This window comes from Podarcis pityusensis (genome assembly GCF_964106645.2).
Source record: "Podarcis pityusensis genome assembly, chromosome: 18".
NCBI classification, from domain to species: Eukaryota; Metazoa; Chordata; class Lepidosauria; order Squamata; family Lacertidae; genus Podarcis; species Podarcis pityusensis.
In genome coordinates this window covers 5,136,571-5,156,276 of record NC_138043.1, presented here as the reverse complement: position 1 = coordinate 5,156,276, position 19,706 = coordinate 5,136,571, and the positions used below count along the sequence as shown (strand labels likewise).

The following is a 19,706-nucleotide window of genomic DNA, read 5'->3' as shown; positions in this document are numbered from 1 at the left end:
CCATCTTTCCCAACATCAGGGTCTTTTCCAGGGAGTCTTCTCTTCTCCTGAGGTGGCCAAAGTATTGGAGCCTCAGCTTCAGGATCTGTCCTTCCAGTGAGCACTCAGGGCTGATTTCCTTCAGAATGGAGAGGTTTGATCTTCTTGCAGTCCATGGGACTCTCAAGAGTCTCCTCCAGCACCAGAATTCAAAAGCATCCATTCTTCGGCGACCAGCCTTCCTTATGGTCCAGCTCTCACTTCCATACATCACTACTGGGAAAACCATAGCTTTTACTATACGGACCTTTGTTGGCAAGGTGATGTCTCTGCTTTTTAAGATGCTGTCCAGGTTTTGTCATTGCTTTCCTCCCAAGAAGCAGGCGTAATGGAGCCTCTATAGGGACGCGGGTGGTGCTGTGGGTTAAACCACAGAGCCTAGGACTTGCCGATCAGAAGGTGGCAGTTCGAAACCCCACAACGGAGTGAGCTCCCGTTGCTCGGTCCCTGCTCCTGCCAACCTAGCAGTTCGAAAGCACGTCAAAGTGCAAGTAGATAAATAGGTACCGCTCTGGCGGGAAGGTAAACGGCGTTTCCGTGCGCTGCTCTGGTTCGCCAGAAGCGGCTTAGTCATGCTGGCCGCACAACCCGGAAGCTGTACGCCGGCTCCCTCAGCCAATAAAGCGAGATGAGCGCCACAACCCCAGAGTCGGTCACGACTGGACCTAATGGTCAGGGGTCCCTTTACCTTTAACAACCTTAAAGAGATTTACGAAAGGAAAAATGCAATGAAATTGTCAGATCAAAAGCAAAACAAAAACCAACAGCACACGGTTAAAAACAAGTATTTAAAACATTTTTTAAAAACCAGAAGATTGGAAAATGTTTATTGAATATGCGGGTGAAAACGCTGTACGTTTGAAAACTTTGGCCGCACTAAGATAAATTCAACAGTGTAAATAAGTTTTGATGGATGTAACCATGGGTCACCGAATGGTTTACTTTGAGCAAAATATGCAGGGATTTGTGTAAAATGAACCATGGGAAGAGAAGAAGGGAAGTCGTTGATATTTTAAGGTTGTTGAAATGAACGTCAATGTAAAACAGAAAAAAATAATAAAAAATATACATTAAAAAAAGCACATCAAGCGGAAAGCTATATGGTTAGGCTCTTACTTGCTGTGATGGACAATTTCCCTGGACAATTTCTATTTTTCTATTTCCCTGGTCAATTTTTTTGTGCAAAATTAAATAAAATGCGGGGGGGAAATAAAAACATATAAAACTTTTTTTAAAAAACCAAACAAAATCAAGATTAATTAAGACCCATGTCGACCTTGTACGTGGCGTTGCCTAAACAAAGATGTGTGTAGCAGACGCCAAAAGAAAAACAGCAACGGCCTGGGGTCAAGTGGTAGGGAGTTCCAAAGTTGAAGACAGGTTTATGTGCTCAGATTCATTGCTCTTGCGTTTCCTCCAATAGCCACCGGGGGGTGTGCCTGGACCCCAGCCTCCCATGTCCAGCGCGATGGACCCCGGGTCATGGGTGCAAGGTGAGTTGTGGGGTCGGGGGGGCGACGAAGTTCGCCTGGCAAATGGGTGGGGGGCTGTGGAAGAAGCTGTTTTTTGTCCCCAAGTCAGGCTCAGCGCAGTTGGCCTCCCCCTGCCCCCAACTTCCGGGGGGGGGGGTGGCAGCATTCCAGGGGTTTGCACGAAAGATCCTCTGCCGAAGACGTTTGCTTTCTGTATGCCAAGCAAGATTCAGCGCCCTCACTTCAAAAACAGACCCAATATTTATTAAAGGTAAAGGGACCCCTGACCATTAGGTCCAGTCGTGACCGACTCTGGGGTTGCGGCGCTCATCTCACTTTATTGGCCGAGGAGATGTGGAAGCTGTTTGTAGAATTCGTACGGTCAGACCTTGGGTTATGGGACGCGGGTGGCGCTGTGGGTTAAACCACAGAGCCTAGGACTTGCCGATCAGAAGGTCATTGTCCCACCACCACTAGGGTTGCTATGTCTTGAAGAACAGGTCAGCCTGAGCTGGTGCAGGGGCTACAGCCACTGTAGCCACATACCTCTTTCCCCAGCTTGGGCTGGCAGCGGCTGCCACCTGCACAGCAGCCCAAGCGGGGTGAGCTCCCGTTGCTCGGTCCCTGCTCCTGCCAACCTAGCAGTTCCAAAGCACGTCAGAGTGCAAGTAGATAAGTAGGTACCGCTCCGGTGGGAAGGTAAACGGCGTTTCCGTGCGCGGCTCTGGTTCGCCAGAAGCGGCTTAGTCCTGCTGGCCACATGACTCGAAAGCTGTGCGCCGGCTCCCTCGGCCAGTAAAGCGAGATGAGCGCCGCAACCCTAGAGACTGGACCTAATGGTCAGGGGTCCCTTTACCTTTACCTTGGGTTACAGACACTTCGGGTCGCGCGATTTCAGGTTGTGCACCGCGCCGAACCCAGAAGTACTGGAACAGGTTATTTCCGGGTTTTGGCGCTTGCGCATGCATAGAAGCACTAAATTGCGCTTTGCACATGCACAGAAGCGCCGAATTGCAACCTGCGCATGCGCAGACACGGCGCTGCGGGTTGCGGACGTGCATCCTGCACGGATCACATTCGCAACCCGAGCGTCCGCTGGACTGTTAAAACAGAAAGGGGTCAAACCATCACAGGAGGTGTTGAAATTTTGGGAAGTTGGATAGTTACAATGGACTGGTCTCGGGTGTGGGGTGAACATTTTTATTCTAGTTTATCTATGATAATTACATTGTCGGGAAAAAATTAATAATAATAATAATGGAAAACAAATACCAAAAAACCCAGACCCAAGCTTATGGATCTCATGAGGTTAGCAAGCAGGTTCTGTGTCGCTGCCTTAAGCGTCGTCTTGTTCTTTCTCTTCTCTCCTCCTCACCAGGGCACCCCTCCATGGGTCCAATTCAGCGCATGAGCCCCCCACGGGGCCTGACAGGGATGGCCCCACAGGTGAGCACCCCCAAACTGAGGCCCGGGGTCACCAAATGCCCAGAATTCCCATTGAGGTTCCTGGGTCCCTTCGAAGGTGTTGCTGACTGGTTGGGTGCAGAGGGACGGTGCTAGGAACCAGATTGGGGGACCCACAAGGGAAGGAGGCTCAGAGGCCGGGGATTGGTGGTGGGACGACGACAAGTGGTTAGAGGGAGAAGACTGGGAAGAGGAGGTGTCAGAAGCTGGAGAGGCAACAGGGCTTAGTGAGCGGGGAGAGTCTGTGCCAGAGAGCAGTTCAGAACTGGAGGCTGAAGCAGGAGAGGAGGGTGGCCAAGGGAACAGAGATGAAGAGTCCCGGGTGTCTTCTTCTGCTGCAACCAGCTGCCCTCCCTACTGGTCTCCCAGAACCAGGAGCATAGCTGTCAACTTACAGATTTGAAAATAAGGGACCAGCAGCCTCGAAAATAAGGGATCAGCAGCCAAAATAAGGGATTTTGGCTTAGCTTATACAGAAATCCGCCACTCGTGGAGCCAGGCTGCTTTGGCTGCCACTGACTGTGTTTCGCAGAGAGTTGGACTAGATGATCCTAAGGGTCTACAACTCCCACCAAAGAAGAGTGGCAGACAAAACTGATGAACGACATCAAGATGGCAAAGCTTACAGGCAGAATTAGAAACCAGGAAGAGGACCTCTTTAATAAAGAATGGGGAAAGTTTATCATTTATAGTTGAAAAACTATTGTCAAGAGTTACATACATTGGTAGGATGGACAGAAAACTTGTAGTAAAAACTTGAACTACGGGTGGACAAATGATTTATAAAAATAGAGTTATGAAAGGGATGTAGAGGGGGAAATCACTCCATTAAGATGCTGCACTGGTTGGAGGGGATGCTAAGCAGCACGTTGGGGCTGCCGTCGTCCTGGCGCGAGGAGTTCCATTGGCCCTTCCCCGCCTGAGAGGGAGGGAGAGAGACTCTCGCCCGTGAGCCCTGCATGAGGCGGTTGCGGCGCCGCCGTGGTCGCTGAAGCGCCACCCTTCTGCGTCCCTCCCCATCCCCTCCTCTTCCTCCTCCCTCAGGCCGCCTCCTCAGCTGCCGCCGCCGCCTCCGGCTTCCCCTGGCAGCGCGGCAGAAGTCTCGCAAGAGAGGGGCTGCCTGCCCACCCGTCGCCACCCGTCTCCTCACGATGCGCCCCTGAGGGGGAAAAGGGAGAAATGGAGACGCAGCAGCTCATGCGCATGCTCTCTCTCGTGGCAGAGGACCCTGAGCCGCTGCTTCCCTCCCGAGCCGGGCGAGCATGAAACCCGGGAAATTTAAGGGACATCATCAATAAGGGACAGCAGCGGGAAACTGCGCTGGGATAAGGGAGTTTCCCGCCAAATAAGGGACGGTTGACAGCTATGACCAGGAGAGGCATGAAAAGGGCGTAGGGGAGGTTGGCTTTCTGCAGGCACAGTCTCAGATTGCGTGGGGAAAGACCCAGGAGAGGAGGAGATTTAGGCCAGGAGTCAGCAAACTTTTTCAGCAGGGGGCCGGTCCACTGTCCCTCAGACCTTGTGGAGGGCCAGACTATATTTTGAGGGGGCAAACGAGCGAATTCCTATGCCCCACAAATAACCCAGAGATGCATTTTAAAACAAAGGACACATTCTACTCATGTAAAAACACACTGATTCCTGGACTGTCCGTGGGCCGGATTTAGAAGGCAATTGGGCCGGATCCGGCCCCAGGGCCTTAGTTTGGCTACCCATGCTTTAGGCAGTTGTCATGGACTGGTTGGATGCAGAAGAGGGAACCAGCTGGGGAACCCCCAGGGGAAGAAGGCTCAGAGCCCGGGGTGGAAGGGTGGAACAATGATAAGTGGTCAGAGAGAGAAGAGGGAGCAGACTGGGAGGAGGAGTCAGAAATATTTTGCCCTCCTGCTGCAACCAGCTGCCCTCCCTTCTGGTCCCAGAACCAGGAGAGGCGTGAAAAGGGCAGAGGAGAGGTTGGCCGCTCACCGGTGCAGTCTCAGATTGCTGCGTGTGACCTCAGAAACTAGTGATATTTTGATAGGTCTTCTTTCTTCCTTAAACACTCATTATGCCCCACGTTGGGCGCGAGATTTTAAGGGACGCGGGTGGTGTTGCGGGTTAAACCACAGAGCCTAGGACTTGCCGATCAGAAGGTCGGCGGTTCAAATCCCCGCAACGGGGTGAGCTCCCGTTGCTCAGTCCCAGCTCCTGCCCACCTAGCAGTTCGAAAGCACGTCAAAGTGCAAGTAGATAAATAGGTATTGCTCCGGCGGGAAGGCAAACGGCGTTTCTATGCGCTGCTCTGGTTCGCCAGAAGCGGCTTAGTCCTGCTGGCCACATGACCCGGAAGCTGTACGCCGGCTCCCTCGGCCAGTAAAGCGAGATGAGCGCCGCAACCCCAGAGTCGGCCACGACTGGACCTAATGCTCAGGGGTCCCTTTACCCTTTACCTTTACGTCCTCTTAGTTTTGCAGTCAATTTCAGCATAGTCCCATCAGTTTCGTAAGCCATTCCTCCTCCGTTGGTAACCTTTCCGCTTCTCTGCATAGAAAGCTCTGGCTGTTGTTGTCCAGTCCATAAATAAACTCAGCTTCCTGGAACCTCTGTCCAAATTATTCCTAGTAAAAAGGCTTCAGGTATTGGGGGGTGGGGATTGCCAATTTAAACACCCTTTTCAATTCATTATACATCATTTCCCGAAAGCCCTTCACCATGTCACAGGAACACACCTCTTTTCTTACCCTCCAGAGTTACGGTGCTGTGATGAGACCCCCGCATGGATCCTTTGCAGGTCCTGGCATGCCGGCGATAAGCACGTGAGGAACCTCAGGGTTGCTTTCCTTTTGGGGGAGGGGGTAGACAGCCGGAAACCGGAAGCTCCTGCAGCCAATCAGAAGCCCCGTTGGACGTTCAGGTTCCAAATAATGTTTGCAAACCGGAACACTCACTTCCGGGTTTGCGGCGTTCGAGAACCAAAACGTCCCGAGTTCCAAGACTGTATAATAAATACCGTATTTTTTGCTCTATAAGACTCACTTTTTCCCTCCTAAAAAGTAAGGGGAAATGTGTGTGCATCTTATGGAGCGAATGCAGGCTGCGCAGCTATCCCAGAAGCCAGAACAGCAAGAGGGATCGCTGCTTTCACTGCGCAGCGATCCCTTTTGCTGTTCTGGCTTCTGAGATTCAGAATATTTTTTTTCTTGTTTTCCTCCTCCAAAAACTAGGTGCGTCTTGTGGTCTGGTGCGTCTTATAGAGCGAAAAATACGGTAAATGTTCAGGCTGGCATTGCAACAGTCGGTCAAGGCTCAGGTGGCCTCCGTGGCACAAAGCGCCTTCCATCAGCTTCGGCTGGTGGCCCAGCTACGCCCCTATCTGGACAGCGATAGACTAACTACTGTTGTCTATGCTCTGGTAACCTCAGGGCTAGATTACTGCAATGCGTTGTACGTAGGGCTGCCTCTGAAGACGGTTCGGAAACTTCAGCCGGTTCAGAATTCAGCAGCCGGGTCACTCACCGGGTGGCAAGACGGTTTGAGCACATTGCCCTGATCCTGGTCCGACTGCACTGGCTACCAATTAGTTTCCTTAAATGACTCAGGACTGCAATACCTCAAGGACCGCTTCTTTCCTTTCTAACCAAGCCTTTAGTTGTTCTGATTGACATCCTATGCCCTTTTAAAATGTGTTTTTTTTTCTGGGGAGGGGGCTGTTGGGTTGTTTTTGTTTTTATTATATGGGACGTGGGTGGCACTGTGCGTTAAACCACAGAGCCTAGGACTTGCCGATCAGAAGGTCGGCGGTTCGAATCCCCACGACAGGGTGAGCTCCCGTTGCTCGGTCCCTGCTCCTGCCAACCTAGCAGTTTGAAAGCACATCAAAGTGCAAGTAGATAAATAGGTACCGCTCTGGCGGGAAGGTAAACGGCGTTTCCGTGCGCTGCTCTGGTTCGCCAGAAGCGGCTTAGTCCTGCTGGCCACATGACCCAGAAGCTGTACGCCGGCTCCCTCGGCCAGTAAAGTGAGATGAGCCCCGCAACCCCAGAGTCGGTCACGACTGGACCCAATGGTCGGGGGTCCCTGTACCTTTACCTATTTTTATTATGTATTTTGTGGTTTTTTTATCCTGATTTTTTTCTGTGAACCGCCCGGAGACCCCTGGGTATAGGGCAGTATATAAATTCATTAAATCATCCAAGCGACCTCTTATATTTGATCCAATCTATTCTATTCAAAGGCGTTTCCGTGTGCTGCTCTGGTTCGGCAGAAGCGGCTTAGTCCTGCTGGCCACATGACCCGGAAGCTGTACGCCGGCTCCCTTGGCCAGTAAAGCGAGATGAGCTCCGCAACCCCAGAGTCGGCCACGACTGGACCTAACGGTCAAGGGTCCCTTTACCTTTATTCTATTCAAAACGGCTCGCAGACAACAATAGAACATCGCAAATGCAACCTAAACGCCGGGTCACATGCTCTGAACAAGCCGAGAAGCAGTCAAAAGTCCAAGGTGTTTCCGAAAAAAGGCTAAAATGATCAATAGAATATGTCAATGCATATATTCTCTCTCTCTTTTCTTTTTTACAGAGGTCCTGGAGTGCGAAGCCCCTGGCCAAATATGAATGCAAACTCGGTAACTTTTTTAAAAAAATTAAAAACCCACCCCTGCCATAAAATTCTGAACTGCAGGATTCGTCCCCTCTACTTGAGCCCCACTTCCTAAGACCTCACCAATGTGATTTCTCCTTACAGAGAAAGGCTTGTTTACATGTTAAACTGATCCCTCAGGCGTGCTCTCTCCACGGACATGTATATGGGTGTTTGTGTGAAAACTGTACCCTAGCCAGATGCACAAATATAGGGCAGGGGACACCTGTCTGGCCAGCAGTATATGTGAAAAGGATCTAAGGGGTCTTGGTGGACCACAAACTTAACATGAGCCCAGTGTGTGATGCAGCAGCAAAAAAATGCTAATACTATTATAGTCTGCATTCACAGGAGTCTAGTGTCTAGAATCGGGTCAGCAAAATTTTTCAGCAGGGGGCCTGTCCACTGTCCCTCAGACCTTGTGGGGGGCCGGACTATATTTTGGAGGGGGGTAAAAATGAATGAATTCCTATGCCCCACAAATAACCCAGAGATGCATTTTAAATAAAAGCAACATTCTACTCGTGTAAAAACACCAGGCAGGCTCCGCAAATAACCCATAGATGCGTTTTAAATAAAAGGGCACATTCTACTCATGTAAAAACACGCTGATTCCTGGACCGTCCGCAGGGCGAAATTAGAAGACGATTGGGCCAGATCCAGCCCCCGGGCCTTAGTTTCCCTATCCATGGTCTAGATCGGGGTAGGCAACTTAAGGCCCGGGGGCCGGATCCAGCCCAATTGCCTTCTCCATCCGGACCACGGACGGTCCGGGAATCAGTGTGTTTTTACATGAATAGAATGTGTGCTTTTATTTAAAATGCATCTCTGGGTTATTTGTGGGGCATAGGAATTTGTTCATTCCCCCCCCCCCAATATAGTCCGGGCCCCCACAAGGTCTGAGGGAAAGTGGACCGGCCCTCTGCTGAAAAAGTTTGCTGACCCCTGGGTCTAGATCAAGGGAAGTCATAGTCCTCCTCTCTTCTGCCTGGGTCAGACCATACCTGGAATACTGTGTCCAGTTCTGGGCAGCACAATTTAAGAAGGATGTTGACAAGCTGGAAGGTGGGCAGAGGAGGGAGACCAAGCCTGATGAGGAACGGTTGAAGGAGCTGGGAATGTTTAAGCCTGGAAAAGAGGAGACTGAGAGGAGATAGGAGAGCCATCTTCAAATATCTAAAGGGAGATGGAGCGATCTTATTTTCTGTTGCACCAGAGGGCAGGATAAGCAATGGGTTCAGTGCCTGAACTCCTATTACAGTGGTACCTCGGGTTACATACGCTTCAGGTTACAGACTCCGCTAACCCAGAGATAGTACCTCAGGTTAAGAACTTCAGGATGAGAACAGAAATTGTGCTCTGGCGGCGCGGTGGCAGCGGGAGGCCCCATTAGCTAAAGTGGTGCTTCAGGTGAAGAACAGTTTCAGGTTAAGAACGGACCTCCAGAACGAATTAAGTACTGAACCCGAGGTACCACTGTACATCCCTCTCTGTCTTGTTTCTTTCAGGTCCCGTATTCCTCCTCGTCTCCAGGCAGCTATGGGGTGAGTTTCCCGTGGGGTGGCGTGAGAATCTGGGGGCGCTGAGACCCCCCCTTGTGCAAGGGGTGTTCGAGTTTCGGTGCAGCGTGAGTCTGTATGGGGAGGCCAACCAGTGGAGAGATCTCATGAAAACACTTCTGGGTTTCTATTTATCTTCTAGACCCAGCCGAACGCCACTGTCCTGTCTCTCTCTGCTTCCCCACAGGGCCCCCCTGGCGGTGGGGGGCCCCCTGGCACCCCCCTTCTGCCCAGCCCTGGAGGTGAGTGCTTTTTACACAGCCCAGAAGGAAAGGTTGTCAGTTCATTTACTTCTTGTCAGTGCAGTCGTACCTCGGAAGTCGAACGGAATCCATTCCAGAAGCCTGTTCGACTTCCAAAGCGTTCAGAAACCGAGGCACGGCTTCCGATTGGCTGCAGGAAGCTCCTGCAGCCAATCAGAAGCCCCGTCGGACGTTCGGGTTCCTTTTTGGGTGGGGGGGATGAAAAATTCTTTATTGAAATTCATTCATGTTATTACAGATTTAATTTCACACATACACATACATGCAATTTATACACACACACACACACACACACACACACACACACAGAGTGGTACCTCAGGTTACATACGCTTCAGGTTACAGACTCCGCTAACCCAGAAATAGTGCTTCAGGTTAAGAACTTTGCTTCAGGATGAGAACAGAAATCGTGCTCTGGCGGCGCGGCAGCAGCAGAAGGCCCCATTAGCTAAAGTGGTGCTTCAGGTTAAGAACAGTTTCAGGTTAAGAACGGACCTCCGGAACGAATTAAGTACTTAAGCTGAGGTACCACTGTATTCTTAAATTAGTTTAACTTAGAATGTTAATTTGGCCTTCTAATTCCACTTAGATACCAGCTAAGCTAAAACCATATAACGGTACATAAAATAAAACAACAACAAACTGAAGTAAAATAAATATAGACTTCCCACCATTTCCCAATATAGTTGACATTTGTGATTTTGAATGCACTTATAATTATTACCTTTCATTTCATATACCTTCCAATACTTTCTTACAACCTAGCGTACCGATTTTCCTTTGTTTCTTAATATGTTCTGTACGGGTTCCAAAGAACGTTCGCAAACCGGAACACTCACTTCCGGGTTTGCGGCTTTCAGGAGCCAAAACGTTCTGAGTCGCAAGGCGTTCGGCTTCCAAGGTGCGACTGCATGTATTTTTCTCTGTGATGTGAGCTTTGCAAGAGCTGAGCTGTTACTTGGTAACAGCTGTTAACCTGGTACGCAGGATGAGACCCTCCCTGCCCGCGGACTGCCTCGCCAGAGTGGTGCATGCTCTAGTTATCTCCCGCTTGGACTACTGCAATGCGCTCTCCCTGGGGCTACCTTTGAAGGTGACCCGGAAACTGCAATTAATCCAGAATGCGGCAGCCAGACTGGGGACTGGGAGCGGCCGCCGAGACCACATAACACCGGTTCTGAGAGATCTGCATTGGCTCCCAGTACGTTTCCGAGCACAATTCAAAGTGTTGGTGCTGACCTTGAAAGCCCTAAATGGCCCAGTATCCCTGAAGGAGCATCTCCACCCCCATCGTCCAGTCCGGACACTGAGATCCAGCGCCGAGGGCCTTCTGGTGGTTCCCTCATTGCCAGAAGTGAGGCTACAGGGAACCAGGCAGAGGGCCTTCTCGGTGGTGGCACCCGCCCTGTGGAACGCCCTCCCATCAGATGTCAAAGAGATAAACAACTACCTAACATTCAGAAGACATCTGAAGGCAGCCCTGTTCAGGGAAGTTTTTAATATTTGACGCTGTACTGTTTTTAACACTTGATTGGGAGCCGCCCAGAGTGGCTGGGGAAACTCAGCCAGATGGGCGGGGTGTAAATAATAAATTATTATTTTTATTACTTGGGGGTGTTATCAATGGGTTCCAAATCCCCACGTCTAAAAGCAATCCGTTCATATGTTGCAAGAGATGCCATGTCTTCTACCCATTGATCTTTTTATTGTTACTCATCATCTTTCCAATATTTGTCTCTTGGCAACGTTGACCTGCTGTCAGACCTCATATACTTGGTATATGGTTTAAAATAATAATAGATGTTAATTCCTTAGCTGCCTGACTATGGGGCAGGGGCCACAGTCCTTGGAGCAACTTGTGGTCGAGTTTAATTTCATTTATTTATAATAAACTTTATTAAACAAGAAAATATCTTGAAATACACACAAAACAAACATGCAGTACAAACATTCTATAAGAAAAAAGAACTTAATTACATATAGAACAAAAAATAGTAAAAGAAGCTTCCGACTAAACCCATTGTGCTATTTTCCATTCAAATTTTTCTTGTTAATACTTTTCTATATCTTAGTTTAAACTTTTTTTCTAACACTTCCTTATATCACAAGACTCATTCTGCCAGGAAACATTTATTATCACAGTACCCTTTGAGACAAGGGACGCGGGTGGTGCTGTGGTTAAACCACAGAGCCTAGGACTTGCCGATCAGAAGGTCAGCGGTTTGAATCCCCGCGACGGGGTGAGCTCCCGTTGCTCGGTCCCTGCTCCTGCCAACCTAGCAGTTCGAAAGCACGTCAAAGTGCAAGTAGATCAATAGGTACCACTCTGGCGGGAAGGTAAACAGCGTTTCCGTGCGCTGCTCTGGTTCGCCAGAAGTGGCTTAGTCATGCTGGCCACATGACCCGGAAGCTGTACGCCGGCTCCCTCAGCCAGTAAAGCGAGATGAGCGCCGCAACCCCAGAGTTGGCCACAACTGGACCTAATGGTCAGGGGTCCCTTTACCTTTACCTTACCCTTTGAGATTTGCGGTCGAGTTTAAGAGCCCTACAGGGTTGTCTCATCTCTCTCCCTTCTCTTCCCAGACTCCACCAACTCCAGCGAAAGCATGTACCTGATGAATCCCATCGGACCCCCCGGAAGTCGGCTCAGCGTAAGTACCTATCGAACACAATCTCAGTGTGGCTTAGGCCCAGGCTGTCCACATATGAACACCTGCCTGGGTGCTGAAATCTCTTTGTCATGGTCTGGTCTACGGGCGATCGAAGTCCCGGCTGAGGACGTCAGGACCAGGGGCAAGATGGCGGGGTGGGAGCAGGAATGAGAGCCCAGAAGCCAGGGGTCCGAGGGTCGAGAAGCAGGGAGTCACAAAGTCAAGGGTCGAGGAGCAAGGAGTCAGGAAGTCAAGGGTCCGAGGGTCAAGGAGCAAGGAGTCACAAAGTCAGGGGTCCAAGGGTCAAGGAGCAAGGAGTCAGGAAGTCAAGGGTCCGAGGGTCAAGGAGCAAGGAGTCAGGAAGTCAAGGGGTCGAGGAGCAAGGAGTCACGAAGTCAGGGGTCCAAGGGTCGAGGAGCAAGGAGTCAGGAAGTCAAGGGTCCGAGGGTCAAGGAGCAAGGAGTCAGGAAGTCGAGGGTCCGAGGGTCAAGGAGCAAGGAGTCACGAAGTCAAGGGGTCAAGGAGCAAGGAGTCACGAAGTCAGGGGTCCGAGGGTCAAGAAGCAAGGAGTCAGGAAGTCAAGGGTCTGAGGGTCAAGGAGCAAGGAGTCACAAAGTCAAGGGTCCGAGGGTCGAGGAGCAAGGAGTCACGAAGTCAAGGGGTCAAGGAGCAAGGAGTCACGAAGTCAGGGGTCCGAGGGTCAAGAAGCAAGGAGTCAGGAAGTCAAGGGTCTGAGGGTCAAGGAGCAAGGAGTCACAAAGTCAAGGGTCCGAGGGTCGAGGAGCAAGGAGTCACGAAGTCAAGGGTCCGAGGGTCAAGGAGCAAGGAGTCACGAAGTCAAGGGTCCGAGGGTCAAGGAGTCAGGAAGTCAAGAGTCTGAGGGTCAAGGAGCAAGGAGTCACGAAGTCAAGGGTCCGAGGGTCAAGGAGCAAGGAGTCACGAAGTTAAGGGTCCGAGGGTCAAGGAGCAAGGAGTCACGAAGTCAAGGGTCCGAGGGTCGAGGAGCAAGGAGTCAGGAAGTCAAGGGTCCGAGGGTCAAGGAGCAAGGAGTCACAAAGTCAAGGGTCCGAGGGTCAAGGAGCAAGGAGTCAGGAAGTCAAGGGTCCGAGGGTCAAGGAGCAAGGAGTCACGAAGTCAAGGGTCCGAGGGTCAAGGAGCAAGGAGTCACGAAGTCAAGGGTCCAAGGGTCAAGGAGCAAGGAGTCAGGAAGTCAAGGGTCCGAGGGTCAAGGAGTTAGGAAGTCAAGGGTCCGAGGGTCAAGGAGCAAGGAGTCACGAAGTCAAGGGTCCGAGGGTCGAGAAGCAGGGAGTCACGAAGTCAAGGGTCCGAGGGTCGAGAAGCAGGGAGTCAGGAAGTCAAGGGTCCGAGGGTCGAGAAGCAGGGAGTCACAAAGTCACTAACTCTTTCTCCACCCCCCACCCAAATTCTCCCACCCCATACACCGTCCCTCTCCCTGCCTTCCCCCTCCCCATTTTTAGTTCTCCATGGGGCTGAGCCCCGAAGGCGCGATGCCCGGAATGAATGCGATGGAGCCACAACACATGAACGGATCTTTGGGTGGGTTTAAAAACCGCCTGTCCTGCTCACGGATTCTTCATGCTGTAGCGTTTGGTTTAATAATCCGAGAAAGGCTTACAAAAAAAGAGAAAAAACCCACCCAAAAAAACAATCAGTCCTCATTAGAGTCAACTATTATAGCTGTTAAACTTTGCTGATTCAACATAGTCCGTAGGTTCCTTCGTCTCTCGACTCCTTAAGTACAAAATCCGAATAGTTCCCTGTCTCTCCAGTTACGATTCCATCCTGGGAAGAAGAGATGGGGGGTGGGGGTCTTGCCTGTGGGGCAGACTTTTGACCACTGTGCGAATAGGGTGCTGATGGCCTGTTGGCCTACTCCATCAAATCTCTTCTCACAGTTCTTAGGACCTTTGAGGTGTCACAAGTCATTTTGGACTCACAGCTGTCCATGGAGGCGCAGGCCAGTTCTGTGTCCAGGGCAGCTGTCTCCCAGCTCCGTCTGGTACGCAGGATGAGACCCTCCCTGCTCACAGACTCCCTCACCAGAGTGGTCCATGCTCTGGTTATCTCCCGCTTGGACTACTGCCAAGCGCTCTCCGTGGGGCTACCTTTGAAGGTAACCCGGAAACTACAACTAATCCAGAATGTGGCAGCTAGACTGGGGACTGGGGACGGCCGCTGAGACCACATAACACCAGTCCTGAAAGACCTACATTGGCTCCCGGTACGTTTCCGAGCACAATTCAAAGCGTTGCTGCTGACCTTGAAAGCCCTAAATGGCCCAGTATCCCTGAAGGAGCGTCTCCACCCCCATCGTCCAGCCTGGACACTGAGGTCCAGCTCTGAGGGTCTTCTGGCGGTTCCCTCCCTGCGAGAAGCTAGGTTGCAGGGAACCAGGCAGAGGGCCTTCTCGGTGGTGGCACCCACCCTGTGGAACGCCCTCCCATCAGATGTCAAGGAAATAAACAACTATCTGACTTTCAGAAGACATCTGAGGGCAGCCCTGTTTAGGGAAGTTTTTAATGACTGATCTTTTATCGTGTTTTTAATATTCTGTTGGGAGCCGCCCAGAGTGACGGGGGAAACCCAGCCAGATGGTTGGGGATATAAATAAATTATTATTATTATTATTATTATTATTATTATTAACCCCCAAGCCCCTTCCAACAGGGTCTGGAACGAGGTCAAATGTTTCATTCCAACCGCCTCCTTGTTTCATCCACAGGTCCTGGTGAAATGGAACCCATGTCGAAGGTGAGATTTTGCATGGTGCTGCCCTGGGGGAGGGGAGGGCAGGAGGGCCTAGCGGTTAGGGTCTGTTTAATTGGAGGGGGTACTGTCGGGGAATTGTCTCAGCCGGGGGGGGGCCTCCAAGGGCGATTCTGCTCTGCATGCAAAACATCCCCTAGGACGTTTCTTTATTTAAATCAGTCCTGAGGACCAGAAACTTGCTTTATTTTTAAGGGCAGGGGCGTGGCTCTTGGGCTTGCCGACCAGGTGGCCGGCGGTTCGAATCCCCGCAACGGGGTGAGCTCCCGTTGCTCCGTCCCTGCTCCTGCCAACCGAGCAGTTCGAAAACACGTCAAAGTGCAAGTAGATAAATAGGTACCATTCCGGCGGGAAGGTAAATGGCGTTTCCGTGCGCTGCTCTGGTTTGCCAGAAGCGGCTTAGTCCTGCTGGCCACATGACCCAGAAGCTGGACGCCGGCTCCCTCGGCCAGTAAAGCGAGATGAGCGCCGCAACCCCAGAGTTGGCCACGGCTGGACTTTACTGTCAGGGGTCCTTTACCTTTACCTTTTAAGCCCTACATATCCGGAACGGATCCCCTAAGATGGCTGGACGGCACCCTATACGCCTCCTTCCAGCAACTCCTGCATCCCAGCCAAACGTCTTGCTCTGCTTTCCTTCGGACCCCCATCTTTGAGGCCGAGACGGGGGTCTTGTCATCTGGGCAGCCCAAGACCTCCAGACCCACTGCTAGGCTTGCCCCCCAGGGGGAGGTCGCTTCAGTGCTACTAACGCAGCAATCTGGCTTCACCCCCGTAGGCGCACTCCATTGGCCCTCCAGACAGGTCTATGCCAGCATCCTACGGGCTAGAAACTTGAATTATCAAAACAACAAATTGTTGAAGTTTCCCCTGGGAGCTGGGTTCTGCTGGCTGAGGTAGTTCTGTCGGTCAAGCACGAGGACCCTTGACCTCAGGGTCGTGGATTCAAGCCCCACATTGGGCAGAAGATTCCTGCATTGCAGGGGGCTGAACTAGATGGCGCTTATGGCCCCTTCTATGAATGGGACGCGGGTGGCGTTGTGGGTTAAACCACAGAGTCTAGGACTTGCCGATCAGAAGGTCGGCGGTTCGAATCCCCGCAACAGGGTGAGCTCCCGTTGCTCGGTCCCTGCTCCTGCCCACCTAGCAGTTCGAAAGCACATCAAAGTGCAAGTAGATAAATAGGTACCGCTCTGGCGGGAAGGTAAACGGCATTTCCGTGCGCTGTTCTGGTTCGCCAGAAGCGGCTTAGTCCTGCTGGCCACATGACCCGGAAGCTGTACACCGGCTCCCTCGGCCAATAAAGCGAGATGAGCGCCGCAACCCCCGAGTCGGCCACAATCGGACCTAACGGTCAGGGGTCCCTTTACAATTTTACAATGAACGGAATTAACCCCCCTTTTCTCATTCCTGGTTCCCAAGGCTTCCCCCAGCAGCCTGCCACCTTTGAGCAATCCTCCTGGCACCCCGCGGAACGACGGCGAGATGGGCGCCGGATTCCTCAACCCGTTCCAGAGCGAGAGCGCCCGGTCCTGCGTGGAGCGACGCCCGCGGCGGGGGCGAGGTTCCCGCGGGTCTCGGGGTCCGCGTGGGGGCCGGGGCGCCCCGTGGCCAGGCAGGACCGGCCCGGCCACTCCCAACGCCGACGATACCATCTCATACTGGAAACAGGGGCAGCTGTCCGAGTTGTGACCCCGGGGGGCAGCTGCCCCCCAATGTCTCTCGCTACGGACCGACACCACTGGTCCCCAAACACTCCAGTGACATTTCCCTAAATCCGCCCGCTTTGATACGACCTGGACTGACCGCCGTGGAGACAAGACGGGGAGGTCCTTTAAAAGAATAATAATTTAATAAACTCTTCCCCATCCCCGCTGCCTATCCCAACTCGGAACTGCTGATGCAAACACATTTATAGATCGACTTTGGTCGTCCCCATCTCTCAGATGCTCTCCATGGGGGACTTACGATGGGGCAGGCTGGACTGCCTTGTTCTCCCCACCTCCCGGCTTTTTCGGACTTCACAGCCCCTTGAAGACACCAGGAGCACCCGGGGTACTTGGGGGGGCGCTGGGCAACCCCCCCAAAAAAGAATACTGCAGAGAGGGATTGTCTTTTGGGGAGAGGGGCGGTGGAGGGGCTGGGATTCTGTACTGGGGAACTGAGTTGGGGGCACGGTTTGTAAACAGGGCGGAAGGGGAGCAGCGTTTGGGGGGGCAGGCTCGCGGGAACCCTGCTTTGGCACCTCCCTCGAGTGTTTTCTCTGGGCTCGAATCACACCCTCGCACTCGGACCGCCTCCCCAATGGAAGATGAGAGGGTTTCTTGTGCATATCGTAATATGGCCTGCTGTACAGAAGCGAAATTCGCATCCGTGGCCCTGCCCACATTTTTGCCTCCAGTCCCCAGAGGGGGGCGGGAGTAGCCTCTGGTCAAGAAACCCACGCCAAACCCCGATTTAATACTGGTTCAGAGCAGGCCTTGCGTCTTTTAAATGTGTGTGGTTTTTTTGCTTTACAAGACATGATTCGTTGTTTCGTGTGGGGGAATCCCCACATTTCCCCCCTTCCCTCTCTTCTCACCCCCCCCCAAAAAAGTATCTTGGATTATTTTTTTAAAGTTGGCTGGAAATTCCTGTAGCGGTCAGCAGGGTGGCGCTCTTTTGCAGGGTTTTTTATTTAACTCTCTGCATCCCGATTTATTAAAACTCCCACTTGTTTCCGTCAGCCAAGAGCAGTGATCGTTAACCTCGATTCCTCCACTCTGCAGAGATGTCATTGGACTACAAATCCCATCAGCGCCAGTGGCCAGGAATGATGCGAGTTGTGGTCCAGCTGCATCTGGGGACGCCCCCCCCCCAATTTTTTTGAAGAATGCTGGACTAGCAGAGTGGTAGTTGTGGGCCTTTAAGGGGGTGTGTCCACAGAAACTGTTGCTCCACCCACATTTAGCCTTTGGCTCCGCCCCAGAACTGGCATGAGGTCGCTCAGAGGCTGGAAAAATCATTCCCTTCCCTTCCTATATAAATTCCCAGTGGCATTATTATTATTTTTTAATGCACGTTCGCTGCCACTAAATTGCTCCTAAACTTTTGATAAAGGAGATTTCATGGTCCATTCCAGATCGACGATACTATATGCAAAATGGGGAAAACATGCCAGATTACCCGCTCTCCCCTTCCGTTTAAACTTTATATTTTTTAAAACATTCTGGTTTTGCTACGGAACCTCATGCAATTTGCAAAAAGAATTGAATTCAGAACGGGGGGTGGGGAACGAGAGAGCAAGATTCGCCTGGGCCGGTTGACGTTACCTTATTATTAATTATTATTATTGCAAAAGGGGGGAGGATCTTTGAGATGGGGTAGAAATTGCTTGCCTCGCCCCCAAAACCTGGGTGATTTCTTTCGTCGCTGTAAATAGAACTTATCGTTTTTTGGAAAGTCGCTTCAATTTTTTTAAAAAGTCGCCAACAAGGAGGGAAAAAATAATAGAAAACCTTGCATCAATAAATGTTAAACTTGGATTTTTTAAAGAAAAAACAATGGGGGAGGAATTGTGTGTGTTCTTTTCGCAAAGCAAGAGTCTACAGAGTTGGTAAGGGAATACCAGGGGTCATCTAGTCCACCCCCCCCCAAAAAAAAATCCAGGAATGATGTTTCATTTAGGTACATTTTTTGGGGGTCCCACCGGATTCCCGTCCCCCCAACAGCACCCCTCCAGATTCCCCACACCCTATTTCCCTGGGTGCTCACACGCAAACAGCCCCCGCTTATCCTGGTCCTAGCAGGTAAGAGAGGGCTATTCGCCCCTTTATGTTTAGCTTTGTAGCAGCTTGCTAGTTCAACAGGTGCAGCTTTTCCCCCCACCTGCCACAAACACACTGTGGCCTTAGCAACGGTTGCTACATGGGAAGAGAGACTACAAGAGACTACTTGCATATCCCGAGTCTGTATACCGTATTTTTCGCTCCATAAGACGCACTTTTTTCCTCCTAAAAAGTAAGGGGAAATGTCTGTGCGTCTTATGGAGCGAATGCGTGGTTCCTGGAGCCGAATTGCCCAGGGGCAAAAAGCAGATTGTGCTTTTATTTTTTTGAAAGAGGGAAGTGGGTGTTGAAACAAAGCCGCTGATTGGCAAGCAATCGGGAGGGAGATAAGGGACGCGATAAATTAGGCTGCCTGGGAGGGAGGGAGGTAAAGACAGCGAACTTGCAAGGAGAGGAGACAGGAAGACTAAAGCAATAAGGAGAGGAGAGAAATTAGAAGAAAAGGAGGAGCAAAAAACTGCTCCAGCTAAGGAAAAGACACTAAGGCAAACAAGAAGGAAGGGAGTGTTGAAAGGAAGCAGCTGATCGGTAAGCGATCAGGAGGGAGATAAGGGAGGCTAGCGATAAAGGAGGCTGCCTGGGAGGGGGGAGGTAAAAGCCCATGGATCCTCAGGAATTTTGAATTGGGTCACCCCAAATTCACCATCAGATCACACAGCATGTCCATGGCTACAGCCTGCACCCAAAAAACCACACACCCACTGTTGCGTGGGGCCGCAATGACGCAAAAACGTGGTTACAAAGCACGGATCCAGATGGATCCTCAGGATTTTTGCATTGGGCTACCCCAAACTCACCATCAAATCATGTCTGTGGCCACAAAAATCATACATCCGCTGTTTCGTTCAGAATATTTGTTTTCTTGTTTTCTCTAAAAACTAGGTGCGTCTTATGGAGCGAAAAATACGGTAGTTCAGTCTTGTTTGTGAGGGCAGCTGCGTATTCCTCCATTGCAGAGGGTTAGACTGGATGACCCTCAGGGTCCCAACTCTGCAGTTCCACGGCGACTGCCAGCAAGCTAGGGCCT

At 51.4% G+C, this 19,706-nt stretch overlaps 1 protein-coding gene across 1 annotated transcript in view; it reads left to right on the top strand.

Moving 5' to 3' along the window:
* Positions 1-18,395, top strand: part of SSBP4 (single stranded DNA binding protein 4) — a 40,756-nt gene extending 22,361 nt beyond the window's left edge. The window contains exons 8-17 of the mRNA XM_080989062.1: positions 1,463-1,532; positions 2,890-2,957; positions 5,703-5,770; positions 7,533-7,578; positions 9,101-9,136; positions 9,294-9,393; positions 11,998-12,065; positions 13,544-13,622; positions 14,809-14,837; positions 16,275-18,395. Coding sequence (XP_080845188.1) covers positions 1,463-1,532; positions 2,890-2,957; positions 5,703-5,770; positions 7,533-7,578; positions 9,101-9,136; positions 9,294-9,393; positions 11,998-12,065; positions 13,544-13,622; positions 14,809-14,837; positions 16,275-16,544 — 834 coding nt within the window. The 3' untranslated portion in view covers positions 16,545-18,395. The remainder of the gene's footprint in view (positions 1-1,462; positions 1,533-2,889; positions 2,958-5,702; positions 5,771-7,532; positions 7,579-9,100; positions 9,137-9,293; positions 9,394-11,997; positions 12,066-13,543; positions 13,623-14,808; positions 14,838-16,274) is intronic.
* Positions 18,396-19,706: the final 1,311 nt, after the last annotated feature.